A 26,532-nucleotide genomic window follows, 5' to 3' on the forward strand; every position below is an offset into this window, starting at 1 on the left:
GTTCAATCCCCAGTACCCTCTTCCTAATATATATAGCAAATATTGTGAATCTGTTTTTACCCCTAATAAACCTATGGTCAGGAGGCCAGAGGTGACATAAATTCCTCTATTTCTTCATCATGTATGGCTTTTGAGTAAGTTCCTGGCCCTACTTTTCACATAATTTTTCCATAATTACTTTTTGAGTACATACTAAGTGTAATGAACTGGACATGTTATTGGTGATACGGAAGTGTATCTTTTAAATGCCACATTTTTTTTTATCCATTCATCTATTGAGGGGCATCGGGGTTGGTTCCACAGTCTAGCTATTGTGAATTGTGCTGCTATGAACATCGATGTGGCAGTATCCCTGTAGTACGCTCTTTTGAGGTCATCAGGGAATAGTCCGAGAATCTTTTAAAACATTCATATTAAGCATTAAATACATCAAACAATTGATAATGTATGTAAAGAAAGCATGAAAACAAAGAATTCAAACTCTCTAAGTCCATCCCCTTACTCCAATAGAAAATATCTACATACTGAAGAGAAAGGACTGAAGGGGGCCAGAAGGAGACCCTCAAGATCAGTTGAGAGGCTTTATTACAGTCTCCCTCCACCTTCTTCAGTGTTGGGGAACAAGCCCAGGGCCTTGAGAATGCCAGAGGCTACTGTATCTTAGGCAGAAATGACGAGGTGTTGGGTAGGATGGTCCATGGAAAAGAAATGAGATGGCTGGCCTCTGAGATGGACTTGACAGTCACTAGTGTGACCTATATTAAATCGCAACATTTTTGAGCTTTCCTTTCTTTCTTCCTTTTTTCTTTTTCTCCTCTCTTTGTCTTTCTTTCTTTTCACTGGGGTCGCCCTTTGCTGCCCAGGGTGGGCTCAAATGATCCTCTTGCCTCAGCATCCTAAGGAGCCCAGACTACAGGTAGGCACACGGAGCCAGCTTGAGCCTTGTTTTTGTATCTATAAAATGGGTTGTTATAGTTACTGTTATGTGTCTCCCCATCACCTAGTATAGAAGTTGGCACAAGGGCTGGGGCGTAGCTTAGTGGAAGTGCGCTTGCCTAGCATATGTGAGGCGCTGGGTTCGATTCTCAGTACCACATATGAATAAAAAGAAAAAAAAAAAAGTTGGCCCAAGACGGCACACACAGAAATCAGTTATAATCGTACCACGGAAGCTCATGAACGCCGGAAGAATGAATATTCTGTCAAACTTGGGACTAGAAGTCGCCGTCTCCTGGACAGGAAAATGATGGAAGCTGGCTTCTGCAGCACCCACACCCGCAGTCCCGGCAGCTGGGTGGCGCGGCCAGATTCTCGGCCTGGGCCAGCCCCCGCAGACCCGGGCCCGCCCCGCCCAGCTCGCCCCGCCCCCCGCCCGCGCGTCCCCGCCGCCAGCGCCGCGCGCGCCCCGCCCCTGCTGCTGACGTGCGGTGCGGAGCGGGTAGAGCGGGCTCCACCGAGCTGTGCGCTTCCGCGGGCTGCGGGGTCGCTGGGCCTCGTGGCAGGGCGGCTCCGCGGGGCTTCGCTCGCTCCCTCCCCTCCCCGTGCCCCCTCGCCTCGCCCGGCGGGGCCGCGCTGCAGCCACGTACCGGAGAAACGGTGAGTGCTGGCGGGAGCGGGGTGGACGGCGGCGCGCGCCCCGCTCTCCCGGGCATTGTCTGGGCGGGGGCGGCGCGGGCACGTGCGCGCCCCTCCTCCACCCGCTGGCCGCGCGGAGGCCGGACCGAGGCGGGGCTGGGGGAGCCTGAGGCCGTGGAGGGGAGGGGACCGGGGGAGTGAGGTCGCGAGCCGCCTGTGCGGGAACCGGAATTCGGACGTCCGTGTGAAGGGGTCCTTTTCGAAGGGGCGCTGCGCTTCGTAGGTTGGTGGCTCTCTGAGCCACAGTGGCCGAGCTTTCAGTGTAGTCACGTGGCCTGTGGATGGTATTGGAAACAAAAATTGGCCCAGCACCAGCAAGTTGTAGATTTACCAAAGATTCTGGAATGTACCTCCAACCTGTCGCCATCACCGCTGGCCCTTCGCCTCCGAAGGGTGGGCAGAGTGAGAAAGGTGTGGGGTACTCCAGGCGCGATGCCGGAGTCAAGCACCGGAGGTGTGAGACAGTGCGGCGTTAGAGTGGAGCCTCGGAAAGTGAGGGCTTGCCAAGAAAGGCTGGCTCTATGGGTTTGTGGCCACATTGCAGAAGACAATGAGGCTTTTAATATAACCTTCCCCCCATTATGTGTGTAGATAGGTTAAAAAATAGAAAGTAGAAGAGGGAAAATATCACTGCAGCCCCGACACATCATTCTTCGATGTATGTTTTCTTGTATTTTCATCTAAGCATGTTTCTTTACATATTTTCCATTGTTTTTCCTCATGTAAAAAAAATGCGATGTAATATTACATGTATTCAGCAGTATCATTCTGTTAAGTAGCAAGTATTCATTGTAGAAGAATTTAAAAATAGACGCAAAACTAGAAAAAGTAGTTTACTGTCTAGAGATAATTACTATTGATTGTGTAGACTTTCAAAGATAGGGACAGACAATGCCCTGATTAGTTTTATTTTAAAAGGTTTTGAGAAGGGGAGTAGCATAATCTGCCTGCTACATGGAGGAAGAAGCCAATAAAGAGAGATGGGAGATCAGTTCCAATGCTATGTACAATAACTTGGTCTAGGCCCATGGCAGTGGAGATGCCAAAGAGTGAAAAGATTAAAAAATATTTTGGAGGGCTGGGGTTGTGGCTCAGTGGCAGAGTGCTTGCCTAAGATGTGTGAGACACTGGGTTCCATTCTCAGCACCTCATATAAATAAATAAATAAATAAAAGGCCTGTTGACAACTAAAAAAATATTTTAAAAAAATAATAATTTGGAGGTAGAATGAACAAAACTTGAAAGTGAATTGATGAGAAAAGAAAGGAATCTTTGCTTTTGTTTTTTGAGCAACTGAGTAGATAATGGTGTCATTTATTAAGATGCAGAGTAGAAGAGAGTAATTTTTTTTAGGTTTTAAAAAAGTTTTTTTTAATTACTGGGGATTGAACCCTGGGATGCTGTACCACTGAGCTACATCCCAGCTCTATTTTTTTTTGAGAGAGGGTCTCACTAAGTTGCCCAGGCTGGCCTCAGGTTTGTGATCCTTCTGCCTCAGCCTTTCAAGTAGCTAGCATTTGGGTGTGCACCCCTGTGCCCAGCTGGGAGAGAGAAATTTGAGGAGGAAAAAAACGTGAGTTTCATTTTGGATGATTTAATTTGAGATGCATATTAGTCATAAAATTGGTATGTTGAGAAAGTAGTTGGATGCACAGGTCTGGAACTCAGGGAGCTTCTAGAACTAGAGATGAACATTTGGGAATGATCAGAATATATTCAAAGATATGGGACTATGTGAGGTCACTTAGGAAAAGAGTGTAGAGAGAGAAGCATATAGAACTTGGACACTCAAATACTTCCAGAGGGAAAAGGTTGAGCAAAGGATGGAGAAGAAGCAGGTTTTTCTCCTCTTGGGAAGCCAAGAGAGGTGAGTTTCTGGAAGATAGCATTAGTCCTCATATCAGTGCTTCTGAAATGTTTAGTAAGATTGTCAGTTGGATTTGACAATCTGAGGCTATTGTTTATTCACAATTCTGAAAGCAGGGGAGGTAGAGAACAGAATAGTCCAGTGGGATGTAAGAAAGTAAAGACAATGTGTGTTGCCAGATCTGGTGGCGCACACCTATAATCCAGGAGACTTGGGAGGCTGAGGCAGTAGGATCACAAGTTGGAGACCAGCCTCATCAACTTAGACCCCCAGCAACTTATCTCAAACAACCTTCTCAAAATAAAAATGTAAAAAGGATTGTGGATGTAGCTTATTGGTAAAGCACCCCTGGGTTCAATCCTCAGTACCAAAAAAAAAAAAAAAAAAAAAGTCAGAGGCTAGAGTTTATTTTATACATAAGTTGGAATTTAACTTCATTCTTGAAGGATGAAGAACATTTTGGTAAGTAGAGAAGGTCAAGGTGAAATTGGAACTCATTGGAAGATGATTGTGAAATGTTCAGGCATGTGAACTTTGATGACTAGACCTACAGAGGTAGAAGAACTAGTTCTCCTAGGCAAGGGTTGTTTGATCTGCTTGTACGTAGAGTGGGCTCTGGAGGGGGGACTGTTAATGTGATGGTGGAGAAGGTTGAGGGATGGGATTGGGGATTTAACTTTATTTGTAATATTTTTCAGTCATAGTGGTGGATACATTGGGGATTGTTTTTGTATTTTGTTTTCAAGTATTATTCATTCAAGCATATGGGTATATTTTTAAATCGAAATAAAATTTAATTACTGTTTTAAAGTATGGAATTGTTGAGATTTTACTATATTCATGAGATTGTGCAACCATCACCAGTATCTAATTCTGTGACATTACTATCACTCCAAAAAAGAAGCCCTTTGCCTGTTAGCGGTGTTGATTCTCCCCTTCCCTCATTTCCCTGGCACCCACTTTCTGTGTCTGTGCATTTGCCTGTTTCTACACATTTCATTATAAATATAATCTAACGTGTCTTTTTTCACTTAGTACAGGGTTTTTCAGTGTTCATCTATTTTATAGCTTGTATCAATACTTCCTTCTGATTGCTCAATAATATTCCATTGTAGGAATGTACATTTTGTTTACTATTCATCAATAGATTGGCATTTGGGTTGTTTGCATTTTTTTTTGCTATTATAAATAATGATATTGTAAGTAATGCTATTATAAATTATGTGTAAAGATATTCATATATAGGTTTGCAAGGATATATGTTTTCATTTTTCTTGAAGATATATGTAGGAGTAGAGTTGCTAGTTCATATGGTAATTCTGTCTTTAATTTTTGAGAAAACACCAAACTTTTCATTACGGCTGTACCATTTTATTTTCCCAAAAATGTATAAGGGTTCCCATTGTGTGTTCTTACACATTCTGGCAGACTGTGTTTAATAGTGTTGTATATGTGCAAACAGCTTTATTGAGGTACAGTTGGCAGGTCACAAACTGCACATATATAGAATGTACAACTTTTTAAGTTTTGATGTAGATATCTGTCTGTGAACCTATCACCACAGTCAAGATAGTAAATATCCAATCTCTCCGAAGTGTCCTCAAGCCCCTCTGAAAACTCTTTTCTCCCTATCCTTACCCCTCCCCAACAGGCAGCCATTGCTCACCTTTTCCTTCACACTAGACTTCTTTGCATTTTATATAAATGGAATAATGTAGGATGTACTCTTTTGGGCGTGGGGATTAACAAGGAGAACCCAGGGCTTTGCACATGATAAGCAAGCACTCTGCCATTGAGCTATATCTCCAGTCCTTTTTTTTTAAGTTGTTGAGGCTGATCTCCCAACTTGCAGTTCTCCTGCCTCAGCCTCTTGAATAGCTGGAATTACAGGTGTGTGCCACAACATTCAGCTTAGTATATTTTATATTTTTTCAAAAACTGGCCTCTTTTTACCCAGCATCATTTTGATGTTAATTCACGTTATTGTGTATATCAATAACTTATTCCTTTTTTGGTGCATAAAATTTTATTTTACAAATATATTACAACTTATTTAATTCATTCACCAATTAGTGGATTTGGGGGTTGTTTCCAAGAATGTGTGTGGCTATGGGGATTGAACCCAGGACCTTGTGCATGCTAAACACATGTTCTACCACTGAGCTACGTTCCCAGCCCTTGTCTCTCACTGTGTTCTCCTGTCTTTTTTTTTTTGAGATGAAGTCTTTCTCTAATGCCTGGCTGGTCTTGAACTTCTGTGTTCAAGTGATTCATCCTTCCACTTCAGCTTCCCAAGTGGTGTTTCTGGTTTTTGACTATTACGAATAAAGTTGCTGTGAACATTCATCATTCATGTCCAAGTTCTTTTTTTTTGTTTTTCCTAATTTTTTTAACATTTATTTTTTAGTTATTGGCGGACACAACATCTTTGTATGTGGTACTGAGGATCGAACCTGGGCCATGCTACCGCTTGAGCCACATTCCTAGCCCCAAGTCCAAGTTCTTACATGGACATATGCTTTTATTTCTCTTGAATAAATACCCAGGAGTGAAATTTCCAAAGTGTCTGTACCATTTTACATTCCTACTAGTAGTACATGAGAGTTCCAGTTGTTCCATGTTCTCTAGTTTTTTTTTTTTAACATAAAGAGAAGCATAAAATAAAGACATGCAGACATCTATAATCTGCCTCCCAGATTAATCCTTTTGTCATTTTTCTCTCCCAAATACCACATCTGTGTGGTTAGAAAGTTCAAACATGGTAGACAAGAATAAAATGAAAAAGCAAATCCACTATCCACTGGTAACTATTATTAATCATTTTGATTTTTTTTTCCCAGAAAGCTTAAAGAAAACATACTTCAGTATTTTTTTTCTGTCTTCACTTTCCCCTAGTTTATACAGAAGGAATGAAAATATGCACTCTGATCTGTGTCTCCATGTGTTTCACTTCACAATTTATTTTAGAAGTATTTCCATATCAGCCCATTATTTTTCTTTCTTTCTTTCTTTCTTTTTTTTTTTTTTTTTTTTTTTGGTACTAGGGATTGAACCCAGGGGCATTTAACTATTTAGCCACATCACTATCCCTTTTTATATGGGACAGGGCCTTGTAAAGTTGATGAGGCTGGCTACACATTCTTTTTAATAACTGAATCATAGTCTTAGAGCAAAACAGTTTTGCTATAAGAAAACACAGATTTGTTCCCAAGCAATGTTCATATTTGGGGACTTTCTGAACATATTGTGAATTTCACATTTGTTTATGCGTGATTCCATCTGCAGAAAACACTAGGTGAATGCAGAAAACTACACCCTGCTGAATGAATACACAAGCCACAAAATTGCAACCTCTAACATCTTATGGGGATCTCAGCTTACTCTTGTTAAGAGTCACACTCATCCATATCTACTGTTAAAACTGTCTTGTCAACTTCAGATAACCTTCCTGCTATTTCACAGTAACACACAAGCTATAATCTTTCATGCCCACTTCCACGAGCAAACTTGGTCTTTTTCAAGGTAAGATGTCATTTATTATAGCATTTATGTGTTTCTTAACCATCTAACATATAGAGAAGTGGGCTACCATTTTTATTAGATTCCCCTTTTTATGTCACTAAGTGAAGTTTTTCAATATTGTGTCCAATCCTATTTTCCCCATAAGCCAGGTGGTTTTATTATGCAGATTTACATAGTGAGGTTATTTTTTAAGAATAACATCACATTATAGAAAAACTGATTTGTTCCAAAGAATGAATGTACCCTGTTTCTTTAATTTATAATTTTTTAGTTTTATTTTAAGGAATTAACATATATATATATATATATATATATATATATATACACACACACACACACACACACCAAAGAGCACATTTTATAAGTATCTTTTAAGTAATAAATAATAAGGCAGGAAATAGCTACTTTTTATCTACCATCTAGTAAGAAATAGAAAATTATGGCTTGGCATGGAGGTACACATCGTAATCCCATCAACTTGGGAAGCTGAGGCAGGAAGATCCCAAGTTCAAGTCCAGCCTCAGTGACTTAGACTCTTAGCAGGTTAACTCAAAATAAAACAACAAAAAGGACTGGGGATGTAACTCAGTGGAAAGTGCCTTTGGGTTCAAGCCCTAGTACCAAAACAAAAACGGAAATTATGAATACTTTGAATCTCCCTGTATTCCCTCTCACTGATCATTTTATACTTTTCTAAATATCTGAAATATCTAATAATAAAATTAGAAAGTATTAAAATATTAATATCTCTTCATTTTTGGGGGGTGGTACCAGGGATTGAAATCGGGTGCACTCAATGATTGAACCACATCTCCAGCCCTGTTTTGTATTTTATTTAGAGATAGGGTCTCACTGAGTTGCTTAGCACCTCGCTTGCTGTTGCTGAGGCTGGCTTTGAACTCACCATCCTTCTGCCTCACCCTCCCAAACTGCTGGGATTACAGGCATGTGCTGTGCCCAGCCAGCAAAACTGGTCTTCATAATGTTGATTCCCTAACTGCCTGCCCTACTGCAAGCATACAGATAGTGTGCATGCATACTTGAGTGAAGGATAACCTGTACATATGTAAATATATATTTAGCTGTTGAAGGTAAATGCATCATGATGCATGCCTGTAATCCCAGATACTTGAATGCCTGAGGCAGGAAGATAACAAGTTCAAGGCCAATCTTGGCAATTTAAGGAAACACTGTCTCAAAATAAAAAATAAGAAGAGTTGGGGATGTAGCTTAGTAGTAGAGGACCCCTGAGTTCAATCCCCAATTCTGCCAGTATTGTTTAAAAAAAAAAAAAAAAAAAGATACATATCTGCACAGACGTGTGTGTGTGTGTGTGTGTGTGTGTGTGTGTGTGTATACACAACCATCACCACATCTAATTCTAGAAAATTTTCGTCCGGTAAATGTTTGTAGGTATGAAGATTTAGGCACTGTTGTTTTAAAGAATAAAGCAATTTTCTAAAAAAAAAAAAAAAATATATATATATATATATATATATATGTATATGTATATATATATATATATATATATGTATACACACACACACACACACACACACACACACATACATATATATGCTTTAAGGTACTTGTTTTCCTTCTGGAATCTCACCTCCAAATAGAAAACTATGTAACTTATGCCCATAGGAGTAATTCTCAGTTTGAAAGCTCCAGCAAAAGTTCCTGCTTAACAAAGTGTATAAGATTTGCCTCAATTATGTATGCACAGTGATTGTGTGCAAGAATATGAAATTCTTGATCTAGTCTAGTTCCTGTTCTTCATTTTTAACCTGGACTTGTAGATAAGTAAGTTTTATTTCCTTTTTGTTTCTGCTATAAAAATTTCTGCTAGAAAAAATTTTAATGGCTTCATAACTGAAACACACAATTGCCATGTAAGTTAGAACCATCCTTTTATTGGACAATTCAGTGGTCTTTGTTGGAAACTGACTTAAAGGAAGTCACTAGAGGGTTATGTGGTCTCCTTTAAGTCAGCTTAAGAATTTATCTTAAATCTCCTAAAACACTTAAATGTGTAGCTTAGTAGTAGAGGACTACTACGTTGCTCACTCTTCCAGAAAAATTATGTTGAATTAACTGGGGGAGTAAAGGAATGGTAAAACTTAACTAAGGTTAGCTCTTGAGTTGTTGCATAAGTAAGTAAAAACAGTGACTTGGATAATTTAAAATAATTGTTTTATCCTTAACTTTTATTTCTAAATGTCTTTATTTTGTTTATTTATTTTTATGTGATGCTGAGGATCGAACCCAGTGCCTTACATGTGGGAAGCAGGTACTCTGCCATTGAGGCACAACCCCAGTTCTGTCGTTAACTTTTCTATGTGGTAGTTGGCAAGGTTGGAGATAGAGTACTGGCCTGAATTGATCCTGGGTCTTATTAGAAAGTTGTATAGCCTTAAACAGTTTTATTTGTAATAGGAAAGTGGTTATTTTTTTGAGCTGAAGATACATAATTCTTAATAAAGAAACTTTTTGAGCTAAGATCTCTAGCTTTTCTATTTTGCTCAGCTCTTTTCATGCACATATATACATATATAGATATAGATATACATACACACATATATATGCTGTATTAGTTTGATACTAAGAGCAGAGACCTCTCTCAACTTCCCACCATTTTCACCGTGTAAAATTGTGATTATTTTTTCTTAAAAGACCTGTTTTGGGCTGGGGTTATGGCTCAGTGGTAGGAGCGCTTGCCAGGCATGTGTGAGGCACTATATTCGATTCTCAGCACCACATATAAATAAAATAAAAGAGCTGGTTTTGTTTCTATACCAGAGGAGTTGAAAAAACAGTGATTGCCAGGTGCAGTGGTACATGCTTGTAATCCCAGCATCTCAGGAGGCTGAGGCAGGAGTGTCGCAAGTTTGGAGCAAACCTCTGCAACTTAGTGAGACCCTGTCTCCAAATTAAAAATAAAAAGAGCTGGAATGTAGATCAGTGGTAAAGTGCTTCTAGATTCAATCCCCAGTATGGGGATGGGGCAGGGGTGGGGAGAAGAAAGAAAAAAGAAAGAATAAATAGCTATCATGTTGCTTGGGAAAATGGAGGCAGGAGAATCAAGTTCCAGGTGAGCCTGGGCAACTTAGTGAGACTCTGTCTCATGCAAAATAAAATGGGTTTGGTATGTGGCCCAGTAGTAGAGCACTTGCCTAGCATATGTGAAACTGTGAGTTGAATCCCAGTACCTTCTGCCCCCAACACAGACACACAGAAAGAAAAAACAGTGATTGTTGGCCAACAATTGAGAACATATTCAAAAAGTTTTGTATATGAGAATAATTAGCATAGTTTTTGTCAGTACCAACTCTAAGGAAAATCAGAACAAAATCTGTTTTCTCATTAATTTCCCTTGGTCTGTCTTTCCTGTAATAGATTATTTCAGATTACTTCTAGGATAACCATAATTTGGGGGAGAAAATTAGATGAATTTTTTTCAATTTCTATGTCAGTGAGAAATGACAATCTTATTTGAAGATAGAGAAATTTAAATTGACGTTGAAATATATTTTTATTCTTTTGATTCTATTTACCTAATAATTTTTCTCAGTAAAATATTAAAATGGGAATATATTCCTAGAGTGTACATTGGATTCTTTGGGAATCCTGGATGGTATTTGGGTCATAATTGCTGCTATTTTTAGTTTGCAAAATATAATTCATGAGGGGCTGGTGTTGTGGCTTAGTGGTGGAGCGCTCACCTAGCACATGCAAGGCCCTGGGTTCGGTCCTCAGCACCACATAAAAATAAATAAACAAAATAAAGATATTTTGTACAACTAAAAAATAAAATATTTAAAAAATATAATTCATGAAAGGATCTTATATATTTGAATTACTAAAAGTCAATGGCATTAAAATGTTCTTAAAAGTCCAGCATTAGAAATGTGTCCTATAGATCACCTTCCTTCTAGGTCCTTTAGTACCATTTTAGGATTTAGCCTTTGTTCAGTCTGTTTCTTTTACTATAATTGGCATCAAACCTTCTAGTTATGGGCAGGGGTTGTAGCTCAAGTGGTAAGAGTGCTTGCCTCGCATGTATGAGGCACAGGGTTCGATTCTCAGCACCACATAAAAATAAAGATATTGTGTCCATCTACAGCTGAAAAATTTTAAGGAAACTTTCCAGTAATGATGTACTAGACTTTTATCCCCACCGCCCCGCTGTATTAGTCTTTTAATACCCTGCTGGATTAGATTTACATCTGTATTTGCAAATAAAAACTGTTCTGTCATTTTCCTGTGAAAATGACTGTGTCCATATTTCCAATAGTTTGGGTATATTATGTTTCTTTTCATTGTTGTCAGTTTTTATTTTGCTTAATTATAATTTCCTCTTTGAGCCATGAGTTAGTTATTGCATAGTATCTTCTATATAGTAAGTTAATAATTTAATATTATTATCAGAGAATATGGTCATAACACTTCCACATTTTTTGCAATAGTTTAGACTTTCTTCATTTCCTGTCATAATCATCCTTCAGTGTGCTTGGGGAGTTGTTACCAAATCCAAGGATGCTTGAGGCCCTTACATAAAATGGTATAGTATTTGCATATAATTTATGCATATCCTTCTGTATACTTTAAATCCTCACTAGATTACTTATAATACTTAATACAATATAAAAGCTATATAGATAGTTATTTTACTGTATCATTTAGGGAATGATGTCAAAAGTCTGTACATGTGTAGTACAGACACAATTTTTTTCCCCTGGTTATTTTTTTGTTCCGCAGTTGGTTGAATCTGTGGTTGTAGAACCTGATGGTACAGTGGACTAACACTGTATCTGATTTAAATTTAATGCATTTTTATAAATATTTTAACTGGATTTTTCCTCTGTTGTGTTTAGAATTGTGTTAAGTCTGGCTTGTTAATTGCATTATTTGTATCTTTATTTTTATCTGTCATCTTGATCTTTTAAATATTTTGAGAGATATGTTTAGATTTTCCTAAAATTATATTTTTTTAAATTCTCCTTGTATTTACATTTTCAGGTTTTTTGTGTGTATTTTAATACTATGCTGTTTGCTGAATGGTTTATGACATACCTTTTTGATAGTCTTTTAGTAGTATCGTAATTTTTATCATATTAAATATTTTTGCTTTGAATTGTTCTATTAATATTGCCATGTGTACTATCTTTTTTTTTAAACCAATATGTCTAATAGTTTTGTATATCTCTTTATTTTAAACATTCAGCTATGGTGCCTTTGAAGGTGTAAAAATATTAAAAAATAGATTTGCAAGTATTGTGAAAGGAATGATGAAACCTAGTGCAAGCTAGTTATGTTCCCTGTGGGTATTTGTACTTGGCAAATATGTTAACCCTTCATTCATTTATTCAGCAAACTTATTGACTATTTCTAGGAACTTTGGAGGGGGTATGTGGGAAGAGCTCCATTGGATAGGGTGGTCAGGGAATCCTTCTCTGACAAAGTAAATGTTTGAGTTGGGATCTGATAAAGTTAATCTAGAGGAAAAGCATTCCCGGAAAAAAGAACTATAAGCCCAAAAGTTGTAATGAAAAATTGAACTGTATTTGAAGAACAGAAAGAACCAACATGTGAGATCTTAAAGATCAAGAATGGAGAGGGAGCCAGAGCCCAGTTCATGTAGGGTCTTACAGGTCATACTGAGGAATGTGAATTACTCTATTATGGGATTCCATTAGGTTTTAAGCAGGTGATGACAGAAAATATATTTTTATAATTCATTTCTAAATTGAGGTATAGTTTATATATAGTAAAATAGGCAGATCTTAAGGGTCCAGTTGGGAGAGTTTTTGTGATTGCATATGTCTGAGTAACTTAAACCCTTTATTAAACTATGAAACATTTGTCAACCCAGAAGGAATCTCTTTATTCCTCCTCTTAATAAGTCACCAGCACCCTCAACTAGACTTTCCATTTCTTTCACCATTAATTTATCAGTTCTAGGACTTCATATAAATAATACCATTTCATTTAGTGTGTGTTCCCGCTCTCCTTTAGTTTTTCTTCCAAAGCTGGGGATTGAACTTAGACTTCTAGCATGCTAGGTAAACTGCTCTGCCACTGAGCCACAGCCCCAGTTCCCTTGTGAATATGCTCGTTTCTGGTTTCTTTGCTTAACATAATGATTTTAAGATTCATCTCTATGGTTGCTTGAATCAGAATTTCATATACCACAATTTTCCATTACCCTGTTCGGTTTTCGTTTTTGTTTTTTTGGTGGTGCAAGGGATTGAACCTAGGGCTTTGTACATGCGAGGCAAATGCTCTACCAACCCGTGTTCAGGTTTTTGTAGACATTTTTTGCCGCAGTCTGGCTGGGCACGGATAACCGAGCCGCCACAAAGCCTTGTAGGTTCAAACAGCAAGTTGTTGTAGTTCAAACATTATTTCAACACTGCATGCACGCTTTTCCGCCAACGCCACCCACGAGGCCCTTCCAGGAAAACCCCCACACCGGAAATCCCTCCTCCGGCACTTCCCCAACCAATGGGAACTCTCCAGGAATCCCCAGGGAATCCCCAAGAGAACTCCAAAGTAGCCGGAGCAGAAGGGAGCAAGAGCTGCCCCATTGCCCGGCAGTAAAGGTCAAATATACAATAAAATCAATCCAGCATCACAGCATTTATATATAGCTTAACTCAAATCATCATCTCAATGGTTCACCTTTCAAACATTCCCTCTGGCAAATGCCAGGCTTGTGGCTCTCAACAATTTTTGAAGCATCTCTTTGGCTAATAGAAGGGAATGGATTACATGTTCTCTTATTCATGTATTTAATAAAAGAATACTGGTTATATTATTTATAAGGGAGAAATTATTTTATTTGAAGTGAAAAATATAGAAGAGGCAGGGCCAAAAAACTATAAAATCATTGCCAGAATTTTAGGAATGTCTGTCTGGAAGCAGATGGAAAATGATTGTGATTGTGCTAGTTCCCTTCACCCTTGTAAGCTGGATGACAAAGTATTTTGGGGGGGTGGGATTAAACCCAGGGTTGCTTAACCGCTGAGCAATATCTCCAGCCCTTTTTAAAATATTTTGCTTAGAAACAGGGTCTCACTGAATTGCTTAGGGCCTTGCTAAGTTGCTGAGGCTGGCCTTGAACTCACCATGTGCCTGCCTCAGCCTCCTCAGCCTCCTCAGCCTCTCAAGCCACCGGGATTACAGGCATGAGCCACCGTGCCCAGCTAATAGGAAAGTATTGAGTGAGACTTCAAAGTTCAGAGGTTCTAATGAGGTTCGGATGCCATGAGGAGCACAGAATTATTGAGAAGTTTTTGGCAGATTTTTCAGAGGCCTTATTTATCAGATTTCACTCCTTCCCCTCAAGAATTGGTCAAGTCTTGTACAATCAATGTGGTATTTGCAAAATATGGAATAAAGGACTATGTTTTAGCTCTTCCCTGACATGAAAACTAAGACTAATTTTTTTGTTTGTTTGTTTTTGGCAGTTCTAGGGATTGAACCCAGGGCCTCATGCATGCTAGGCAAGTGCTCTAGTACTGAGCTACATTGCGGGCCCTTTTTGTTTTTTGTTTTGAGACATGGTCTTCCTGAGATGCATAGGCTGGTCTCCAACTTGCAATTCTCCTTCCTAGGCCTTTCAAGTAGCTGGAATTACAGGTGTGCATTACCGCACCAGGTTAGGAAATAAGATCTTCTTTTTTTTTTTTTTTTAAAGTTGTAGGTGGACACAATATCTTTATTTATTTTTTATGGTGCTGAGGATCAAACCCAGTGCCTCGTGTGTGCAAGGCAAGCACTCTACCACTGAGCTATAACCCCAGCCCATAAATTAGATCTTTTAATACGAATTTTCAGTGATTCTCACATTATATAATTTTTCTTAAATACCTTTATTTTATTTATTTTATGTGGTGCTGAGGATCGAACCCAGGGCCTCACATGTGCTAGACAAGCACTCTACCTCTGCGCCCCAGCCCCACCCTCTGTAAGTGTAAAAGAAATTGAAGTTAAAGTGTAAAAAACCGGGCATTGTAAAGTTTCTAAGCTGCAAGGCCTGAGTTAAAAAGTAAAGGACCAGGTATTGTTAAGTTTCTCTGCTGCCCCCAAAACCTGAAATTCCTGTAGCTGTTAGGACAATACCCGAACTGCCCAGTAAATATTCCCACCGACTCTGTGGTTGTTTAATAACCTGGGACCCTGTGTAGCTTTTCACGTAGGCATTCAGGCCCCAAAACCAATCAGTTTGAATGTGTACCCCGCTTAGGAGTGACCAATCACCCCCGTCCAATCTGTTCCCGCCAATGAATGTACTAATCAAGTCTAAGAATTGTTGTTCAATTTTCCTGCGCCTCATGATGGTTTGTTCTGATGTATGCAAAGCCCCCGCCCTCCTCAAAAAGTGTACTTAAGCACTGCTTAACCTCGGTTCTGGGCTCTGGGCTGCTCTCCCTTCTTGAACGAGCTCGGAGCCCCAGCGCGCTGGATCCTCAGTAAACCCCTTTTGCTATTGCATGAGTTGGTCACTTGGTGGTCTCTTCCTCCGACGTTTTGCTGGACCCTTACACCTCACCCCCAATTTTTGTTCTTAATTATATAATTTTCTTTTTTAAAAATGTTTTTCTCTTGGGGTTTATTTATACTATAAAACATTAAGAGATTTTTTTTGTGTTTTTGGTCTTTAAACCTTTGTCAGAAACAGACTACAATAAATAAATAAATAAATGCTCCTCTGAGACAACATTTTTCCTGTAACTTATTTTGTATTATATTACTGAGCTTAAAAATATTCCCGAAGCATGCAGTTGAAGTTTAAAAGAATAATAATGTGAACTAGTTAAAAAAAAAAGTTACCACTTACAATTTGTCTGTGAGAATGGATTTTTTTTTTTATATTATGGGATCAAAATCAAATACAGAAGCAAATGAAAATAAGGACTACTATTGTAGTAGTCCTTATTGTTTGTAGTAGTCCTTATTGTTTCCTAATTATAAAAAGCAAATATTGTCATTTCCTCAGCCCTATTTTGTATTTTATTTAGAGGCAGAGTCTTACTGAGTTGCTTAGTGCCTCGCTGATGCTGAGGGTGACTTTGAACTCACGATCCTCCTGTCTCAGACTCCAGAGCCCCTGGGATTACAGGTGTGCACCACCGCACCTGGTGAATTTCAGAATTTTGAATTAGGGATATTCATCCTGAAAAGTCTTGTGCAAGAATTCCACAATCTGAAGAAATCTAAAATCTGAAGCATTTCTTGTCCCAGCATTTTAGATCAGGGACAATTTGTATACTGATTCATAAGTACAGTATTATATAATATTGATTTCTTTATTCCCTTTGTGTGTACATATGCATTTGTAAGCGTTAGTATTGTATAATGTTTATTAATTAATTAATTATTTTTACAGTGAAGAACTGAATGTCATCATGTCTGGCATCAAGCGAACAATCAAAGAAACGGACCCTGATTATGAGGATGTATCTGTGGCCCTTCCAAATAAGCGGCATAAAGCAATTGAGAATTCAGGTAGAAATTGGCTACCTTAGGAAACTATTACTACTTTGTTGATATTTGCCTCCACTTTAAAATGAATAATAGCTAAAATGAAATGAATTTTCAATTTACATATAATTTGAAGGGGTTTGTGAGCAAAGTACTCTGTATAATAGTAATACACCATTTGTTGCATAAAAGGCAGACGATCTGGCAGTATCATGATCAAATAGATATTGAACGTAGCAATAATGAGACAGGCTACAGATTTTAGCTATCATGGTATATTAGTAGTAATCATGAAGTCTTATGTGTACAGTAGTGGGTATCAGGTGAGATGATTGCTTCTAGTTGACACATAGATTGAGGTTTTAATGTGTGTAAAGAAAAAGAATGAACTGTAAAGTAGCCATCAAACTTTTAGTTTCATGGCTACTATTTCTCTGGATAAAATTAAAATTATTTAAAAATATTATTTGTGTTAAAACATTTCACATGGTTTTCAGATTTTCAGGAGTTATCTTAAAAGTGATATATGAATGATATATGGATATTTGGGGAACATTTATCTAGTTCAATCCTTGTACTTACCTAGCTGCTTTTAGTGGGTTCAGAGGCATTAATTATTTGCCCATCATTATATAATTTATTGAGGAGCAAATCATCAACTGTGTGTCTGTAGTGATCAAGAATGTCCTAAGCTATCTAAAAAAAAATTGCAAATTTGTGCAATAAATTATTGCTGAAATTTATGTTTATTTAAATACCTGAGTTGTGCACAGAAAGCATCGGAGTTATAGCTCATGTGTTGCAGTTTCACAAAGATTAAGACCCCTATAGTTTAAATGGTGAAAAAAATTTCTGTCTCTAAAAGTATAGTCAAGTCACACATATTCAGAAGTCTTTTTGGAAGGAAAATAGTAAAAATTCAATCCTAAATAATGAAAACATTTCACTTCAACTTCCCCCTCTTGCAGCTATAATTTTATGTGGAAATGTCATTTCTTTTTAATAACAAGCCAGATAAATATAGAGTTATCATGTAACGTACATCTATTGCTCAAAATCTTCACATGCACACCCCCCACCCTAAAAAGAATAGAGAAAAGTGGTTTTAACACTGTATCCCTCTATCTTTGGTTTAAATCTAATGTGAGTTCCCAAACCCTGTTTAAGAAAGGACAATTTTTTGTTACTGAGGACCATTTGCTGCTGTTTCTGTTGGTTTCCTTCTACGGAATCCTAATCTTTTTTTTCCTAAGAATTTTTTGCAGTATAGATTTAGTCATATATTTCCCTTTGCTTATGTTATTTTGTTTTGGCTTGCTTTTGCTTTTCAATCTTCTGAGAAATTCCTAAGTGTCAGGAATTTATGGTATGAAACAGTGAGCGTGGTACCTGACTCTCAGTATCTGAGAATATCTGTTGGTTTTTTAATACAACATTTATGTATACTTTTATATATAAATTTAGGTACATAAAATTTATATATATTTTATATATTTAATAATAGAGTTATGTTATTTTTATAATTAATTATATGTAACATCATTTTAAGTATTATTTTTTACCTATAAAATACCCAGTGATCTAGGAAAATATTTATTAAATATGAGAAATATACTAGTTGTTTCTCTCTATGCAGACAAATACATAATGTCAGTAATTTAAACCAGTTTTTTTTGTGTGTGTGTGTGTGGTGCTATGTTAACCAAATTTTTGTTGGTCTAGTTTTTTTGTTTTGTTTTGGTTTGGGCTTTTTTGTTCATTTGTTTTGTTTTGAAGGGAACTCACTGTGTTTCCCAGGCTGGCCTCTAAATCCTGGGCTCAAGTGAGCTTCATGCTCAGCTTCCCAAGTAGCTGGGTCTGTAAGTACGCACCACCATGGCCTACTATAGGAGCACTTTTTTGATGATGGTAGTGATTTTTTTTTTTTTTTTTAAGAATTTTAATATTTATTTTTTAGTTATCGGCGGACACAACATCTTTGTTTTTGTATGCTGAGGATCGAAACTGGGCCGCGTGCATGCCAGGCAAGCGCGCTACCGCTTGAGCCACATCCCCAGCCCGATGGTAGTGATTTTGAACCAGGACCTAGAGCATGATAAGCATGCAGTGTACCACTAAGCTAATTCCTCAGCCCCACCCATTACTAATTTTAAATTCCCAATTCCCTGACATATTTTATGTGGATAAAATGACACAGATTTATCAAAGAGTCAAAAAAATTTTTTTGTTATTTTTTCATATGCTTTACTCCAAAGCATTGGTGCTGAATTTTTCATGTCACAAACTCAAGGATCATTTTTGCTAAATCCCAGATTTGCTTTTTAAGCAATCATGTCATTGCTCTTTGTTTTGGTGTTCTATCTAGTCGCACTGTGTGTTTTGATATATTTAACTCTGAGTTGTGTATTGCTTTGAGTAGTCATCATCTGAGTTCTAGTGCCTTCAAAGGATTTGCTTTCTTTTGATTTCTTTCTTTGCTCATTCTTTCAGGTATTTATGATAAGAAATTGCTGAATTGCCTATTAGCTCATTCTCTGCAGAAGGAAACTTCTCCTGTTATATATTGCTCTAGTATCACAGATCACTTTTTCCTCAGCTCTTTACTATCTTTTTCTTTAGACCTCTGGTTTTTCACAGGCCACCAAATATTTCAGAATTTCTTGATTTTTTTTTTTTTTTTTTTTACTTCTTCCTTTTTTGGTAATTTCATTTTAATGTAATTATTTTCCTATTTTTATTGGTGCATTATAGATACGCATGATAGTGGGGTTCATTGCTGCATATTCATATATACATACACTATAACAATATAATGTGGTCAGTATCATTCCCTAGTATTTCCTCATTCTTTTCCTTCATCTCTCTTTATATAATTTCAAACAGAAAAATTGCAGGGAATATTCATGTCTTATCCAAATTAATTTACCAGTTATTTACATTTGCCTTATATGACTTATCTTTATTTTAGGTACTGGGTTCTTTAACACATCCACAGCCCTTTTAATATTTTATTTTGAGACAGGATCTCACTGAGTTACTGAGGCTAGCCTCAAACTTGGGTTCCTCCTGCCTTACCCTTCCTAATCACTGGGATTACAGGTGTGTGTCACTGCCCAGCAATCATTCTTTTTTTGTTTTTTAATATTTGTTTTAGTGTAGGTGGAGACAATAACCTTTATTTTATTTTTATGTGGTGCTGAGGATCGAACCCAGTGCTAGGTAATTTCATTTTGTGCTAGGCAAGCACTCTACAGCTGAGCCACAACCCCAGCCCTTTTTAAAAAACTTTTAATTAACATATTATTGTTTACATTTATGAGATAGTAAATGATGTTTTGATACGGATTTGTCCTTTTTCCCATTTCCACACACACGTACATGTATATGCATGCATGTAGGTAGGTAAGCACATTATTATTTTTTGTTTTTTCAAAACCATTGGAGAATAAATTGGAAACACCTCTGTGTGTTTTTAAAGGACAGTCTCTTATATAACCACAGTAAATTTATCAAAAGCAGAAAATTTGAGCATTGTTACATTATATTATTCCAATCTGTAGCCTGTATTCTGGTTTTATCAGTAGATTGTATTTTTAGAGCTATTTCTCCCCCTTCAGGATCCAGTCCAGAGTATGCAGGGAATTTAGTTGTCCCATTTCTAGTCTCTTTCAGTCTCCTCATCCTTACCATTACTTTAGTATCTAAATGGTACAAGGCAGTTGTTTTGTGGAATATCTTTTGTTTTTTGTTTTTTTGGTTGATTTTTGTCTGATGTTTCATGGTGAGCAGGGTTAGTATTTTTGGCAGGAATATCTCAGAAAGATGTAGTGGTGGATTTCTTAGTGCATCATGTCACAAAGCACATGAGGTCATTTTGTCCCAAAATGAGTGATTTTAACTTTCTATCACTGGTTAAAGTAATGCCCTCCAGGTTTATCCCTTGGAGCTATTATTCCTTAGGTTTCTTCTTGTTTGCTGACTTAAGATCGCTCCAGATTAATTAGGACTTGATGTATTTTGTGTTCTTTGTGTAGCTCGAGATGCTGCTGTGCAGAAGATTGAGACTATTATCAAGGAGCAGTTTGCTCTTGAAATGAAGAATAAGGAACATGAAATTGAAGTCATTGACCAGGTATAATGATCATAAGTTGAAAAAAAACCCACAAAAAGCCTAAAAGCTATGATAAAAAGTCTATAGGATGAATTGGGGAAAGAAGAAGAAAAAAATATATATATGTGTTATATTATATGTATATATATATTTTTTTCTATATATATAAATAGAGTCATGGTTTTCCTTTGCTTTTTTTTTCCTGCTATTTTTTTGAAAAATGTTTTGAGGGAAAATACCAATGTTAAAAAAAATCACATTCCAGAAAAGATAAAGAAAATATATTGCCTGAAATTCCATCCCCAAAGATAATTCCTCTTTGTTCTTATACTCAGTATCTTTGTTGACATTTCTCAATGAAAATGCTCATAAATATGCATTTTAATATATCTGTGTAGCATTTGTGGGGCGGGGTTCATTCTTTAAATCTTTGCCAATCTGACAGGTGAGAAATGTCATCTTTATATATTTTTCTTTGATTATCAGAAAAAGTGAGTTCTTTTGTCATTTGCTTTTCTTATTTAGTGAATTATGTTTTCTGTTATAATTGCCATATTTTAAAGTAATGAAGTAACACTTGTTTTTAGCGACTGATTGAAGCAAGAAGGATGATGGATAAACTTCGTGCCTGCATTGTAGCAAACTATTATGCTTCTGCAGGTCTTCTGAAAGTTTCTGAGGTAAGTATTTATCATATTCAGTTGTTTTCCAGCCACAATAGTTGTCTGAAAAAAACTTATGTCAATGTGGAATAATCCCTCCCTGCCTTTCAAACATTTCTTTGACCTTTAGGATTTGGGAGGCCTCTAGCCTACCTTTCTGGGGAAACACACATATTCAACCACAGTCCTTTAGTCATTGCTGTTTGCATTGTCAGTAATCCTGAGTGGCTTTTTCTCCTTTTTACTTAATCTTTTTCCTGCTAAATGTTAGTATTATGCTATGTTTTGACATCCAAAGATGCCCTAGTTCTTCCTCATTTGAGTATGTCTGTTTTGGAGTAAATTATAGACTGAGTTTTCTCTTACCTTTTACTCTAATGATGGCAATTTTTAGTTTCAGAAGATTTACCATATTCAACAAGTCCTGTTTTCCCCTCTCTCCATATACTTTTTATGCCAAATTGCAAATATATGGAAGGGAAAATAAGCACCTATTTATACACCATTTGGATTCAGCGATTTTAATATTTATCCATATTTGCTCTGTCTTATTTTTTTCCTAAAACATTTAAAAGTAAGTTCTAGGCATTACAGCATCTCATACCTAACTACTTGAGCATTTCTTTCTTCTTCTTTTTTTTTTTTTGTACCAGGAATTGAACTCAGGGACATGAAGCCTCTGAGCCCACATTCCTAGCCCTTTTTCCTTTATTTGGCGTAGGGCCTCACTAAGTTGCTGAGTCTGGCTTTGAACTTGAGATCCTTATGCCTTGGCTTCCTGAGCTGCTGGGATTACAGGCATGGACCACCACACCTGGCTTGAAGCATTTATTTTTTAAAAGATATTCTTCCTTTATCATCATGATAGCTAAGCAAATGATTTCCTAATATTATCTGATCCAACTTCAGATTTCTTCAGTAAGCCATTCAGGATTACTGACAATGCAAACAGCAAAAGCCCATATATATATATATATAGGCTTATAACATATATGTATATAAATATGTTATAAGTGTATACAATACCTTTATTTTATTTATTTATTTATTTATTTATTTTTATATGGTGCTGAGGATCAAACTCAGTGCCAAACACATTCTAGGCAAGAGCTCTACTGATGAGCCACAATCCTAGCCCATATCCCCAAAATCTTTTAAGCTGGATTTAAAAAAAAAAAAAAAAAAGATTTGTAGTTGTAGATGGACAGAATGCTTTTATTTTATTTATTTATTTTTATGTGTGCTGAGAATCAAATCCAGTGCTTCACACATGCTAGGCAAGCGCTTTGCCACTGAACTATAGCCCCAGTCCTTAAGCTGGGTTTTTTAGACTAGGCTTCATCAGGGTTTATTGACTAGCTTTGGTTTCTTCTAAAACAGTCCTTCTTTTTTTCTCCATGAGAATTGATTATTTGAAGAGACTAGGCCACTTTTTTTATAGCGTATTCTATATTTTGGATTCCCCCCACCCTCCAGTGGGTTTCTTTTATTTGCTTTATCTTCCTATAAATGGAAGTCAAGTCTAAAGGTGCAATTAGATGTAGGTTAAATATTTTGGCAAGATTACCTTATAAGTAATGCTGTATGTGTTTAGGAACAAAATATCAGAGTTTAAGTCTGATCACTGGTTAATGTGATAATCCCATGGTTGCTCCAATTATAAATGAAAGTCTTTTTCTTTCTTTCTTTTTTTTTTTTTTTGGGTGGGCAGTCCCTGGGGTCCAACCCAGGACCTCATATGTGCTAAGTACACACTGTACCACTGAATTACATTCCAATATCTAGCTCTTTTATTCTAGCAATCTGTCTGAATTTGGAACAAGAGAATAGGACTGAACCAAAATAGAAATATTTTTTTTTTGGTGTTTTATTAATTTCAGCATAACTTTTGTGGGGGTGATTTTGTTTTGTTTTGAGATTGGGTCTTGCTGTGTTGCCCAGGCCAGGCTTGACCTTGAGATCCTGCAATCTCAATCTGAATAGTTGGGAATGACGGTCATGAGCCTCCATGCGGGCTGGTGTTTAAAAAACTCTTTTCTTAAATTTTGTCTGTTAGAATTAGTCTCAGCTAATTCTCTTCTTGTACATCACTGGCTCCATGAGAATGAGAGAGGGCTAGACTCTAGGGTAACAGTGGGAGGTCTGTGTCGTTTTTAGGCTTTTGTGTTATCAGACAGAGCTTTATAGTGCCTGGTATTGGTGCTGCCCCTGATGTTATCTTGTAGAAACTAGAGCATTATTTGAGTTTAATCCTCGATAGTAGGCAGATTTCATTTATTACTGGAGTTTCCACAATGTACATTAGAATCTATGTTCATTTTCTTTTTTTTTTTTTAATATTTTGGTTTTTTAGTTATAGTTGGACACAGTACCTTTATTTTCTTTTTATGTGGTGCTAAGGATTGAACCCAGGGCCTTGCTTGTGCTAGGAGAGCACTCTACCGCTGAACACAACTCCAGCCCCTCTATGTTCATTTTCTAGAACTTGCATTACATTACTACAGCTTGGTGGCTTAAAACAATAGGGATTTATACCTCACAGTTTTGAAGACTGGTAGTCCAAAATCAAGTTGTCAGCAGGGCAGTGTTACCTGTCAAGGTTCCAGGGAAGAATCCTTCCTTGCTTCTTCCTCATTTCTGATGGTTGCTCACAGTCCTTGATGTTCCTTAGCTTGCAGCTGCATTGCTTCAGTTTTTACCTGTAGCTTCATGTGGATGTTTTCCCTCTATGTATGGCTCCTCTGAATCTGTGTGTCTGAGTTTCCCCTCTTCATTTAAGGAATTAGTCTTGGATTAGAATTTACCACAATCTAGCACAACTTCATTTTAACTTGATTATATCTGCAAGGACACCCCACCACCCTGCCTTTTTTTTTTTTTGTACTGGGGTTTGGACCCAGGGCCTCATCCATGTTAAGCCTCTTAGCACTACAGCACTGAGCCTATTTCTTAATAAAGTCACATTCACAGATTCTGGGGTAGACATGACATAGTCTAGAAAATTCACTGATTTTATGCAGTAATGTTCTGATTAGGGGTCAAAATTATTTAGATACACTTTTGTCTATTATGATCAGCCATTTAATTATTTTTAGTTTATGGTAACAACATATTTATAGCTCTGAGAAATCTTTATTATTGAGATTCAATAGTTTTGTTGTTTTGACTTAGAAACACTCTCTGGCTCATTTCTTCCCACCAAAATAATTATTTTAATAACAGTTTTTTTTAAATAATACATTTTAAAAGTTAGACTTCCTAGGAACATAACTACAGTGTATAACATTATGATGAAACATAACATTTTGTATACAAGTAACTAAGATACAGAAAAATACCCTGTAGACTGAGGGTAAACTTTATAAATTAGTGTTGATTATCTTAAAATATTTAATAAATATTACATTTTACTTCTATGCAGGTGTCATTTTTATACCATATGCTTTTTAAAGAAATATTTTGTTTTTTTTTTTAGTTGTAGTTGGACACAATACCTTTATTTATTTATTTATTTATTTATTTATTTATTTATTTTTATGTGGTGCTGAGGATCAAACTCAGTGCCTCACACATGCTAGGCAAGCATTCTACGGCTGAGTCACAACCCCAGCCCCTATACCATATACTTTTTTAATTTATAAATTTCTTACAGGGATATTTAGAGCCTTTGATGTGTTTGTGTAAAGTGATATGCCACCCCCCATTTTGGTTTTCTGTATAGGCATTCAAACCCAGGGCCTCATATATGCCAGTCAGGCATTCCACTACTGAACCACATCTCTACTTTTTTTTTTTTTTAAGTCAAATATTATTTTCTGTGTATTATTATTTCTAAAGAGAAATAAAGAGCAGTAAATCTTCTAGATAAGATAAAATATCTTCTAAACATATTTTATCTTTAGAAGACCCTCTATCTTTAGCTTTTAGTGTTAACAACTTTTATGTAGTTGTCACCCTAATTTTTGTTCTGTTGATGCAGACCTTGTTAAGGAGTTTGTTCTTAATTTTATAAGTAGAGATCTTTGAAGGATTTTAAATGTAATCGTCATAGCTAAGAGTTTGAAGAGATCACATTTTTACCTCCTTTCAATGGATGGGATTAAAAGTTTGCATGCTGTCATTCTTTTGTAGGGATCAAAGACATGTGATCCAATGGTCTTTAATCATCCTGCTATCAAGAAATTTTTGGAATCACCATCTAGATCGTCTTCTCCTACCAATCAGAGATCAGAAACACCCTCAGCTAATCATTCAGAAAGTGATTCTTTATCTCAGCACAATGACTTCTTATCTGACAAAGATAATAACAGCAATGTGGATATGGAAGAAAGAGTCTCAAACAACATGGAACAGAGATCAAGCCGAAATACTGGAAGGGTAAAGTTGAATGGATGAGAGGGAGCTAGAGGAGAGGGAACTAGTATTTACTAATAAACTGTGCTCATATTATCTTCTACAGGCACTCTAGGAAACAGCCTGTTTTCCTTTTAAAGTGAGGAAACTTAGCCTTGATGAGGTTAAGGGTATATTTGCCCAGATGTATCAGAACTGAGAATTAAACCCGTGTCTTTTTAATTTTAGAGATTAGGAATCCAGGGCATTGCACAACTGATAGATGTCATTCATGTAGATATGAAAGAAACCTTTAAAGGTTGATGGTTCAGTGACCTTACCAAAGGTCTTTCCATTATTGTTTTTATTCTTTCTAGTGACTCTTAAGCACTTTCCTGTATGAGGTTTTATGTTCAAAGATGTTATATTAGCTGAAGGAAATTTGACAATAAATAAATGGAATTGAATGCTATTCATTAATATTTGATCCTGCCAACTTGAATGCTTGAATTGCCAGCTCAAGGTACTCTAAACTTCATGTAATATTCAGCTATCATCATTATTGGTTTAGACCAGTGATTTTTCTCAGCCTGGTGTTCTGTGACAGGAAATTTCCAAAGTAGCTTGCTTGCTTTTTTTGTTTTTGGTCCTGGGAATTGAACCCAGGGGCACATAAACATCCCCAGCTTTTTATTATATTTTATTTAGAGACAGGATCTTGATGAGTTGCTTAGGGCCTCACTAGTTGCTGAGGCTTGCTTTGAACTCATAGCCCCTCCCAAGCCGCTGGGATTACAAGCATGAATCTCCAAGTTGCTTTCTGTAGTAAGACATCAAATATTTTATTGATTGGTTCTCCATACTGGGTATTAAACCTAGCGCACTTTACAGGGGAGCTACATCTTCAATTTTTG

General features: G+C 36.9%; 1 protein-coding gene across 2 annotated transcripts in view; it reads left to right on the forward strand.

Annotated features, from left to right (window-relative positions):
* The first annotated feature begins 1,428 nt into the window (after window positions 1-1,428).
* Yeats2 (YEATS domain containing 2) overlaps window positions 1,429-26,532 on the forward strand; it is a 94,701-nt gene continuing 69,597 nt past the window's right edge. For both annotated transcript variants that reach the window (XM_076868098.2, XM_076868099.2), the window contains exons 1-5: window positions 1,429-1,596; window positions 16,419-16,537; window positions 20,548-20,645; window positions 21,212-21,304; window positions 25,418-25,663. In XM_076868098.2, the coding sequence (XP_076724213.1) occupies window positions 16,438-16,537; window positions 20,548-20,645; window positions 21,212-21,304; window positions 25,418-25,663 (537 nt within the window). In that variant the 5' untranslated portion in view covers window positions 1,429-1,596; window positions 16,419-16,437. The remainder of the gene's footprint in view (window positions 1,597-16,418; window positions 16,538-20,547; window positions 20,646-21,211; window positions 21,305-25,417; window positions 25,664-26,532) is intronic.

Source organism: Callospermophilus lateralis, chromosome 10 (genome assembly GCF_048772815.1).
Source record: "Callospermophilus lateralis isolate mCalLat2 chromosome 10, mCalLat2.hap1, whole genome shotgun sequence".
Taxonomy (NCBI): Eukaryota; Metazoa; Chordata; class Mammalia; order Rodentia; family Sciuridae; genus Callospermophilus; species Callospermophilus lateralis.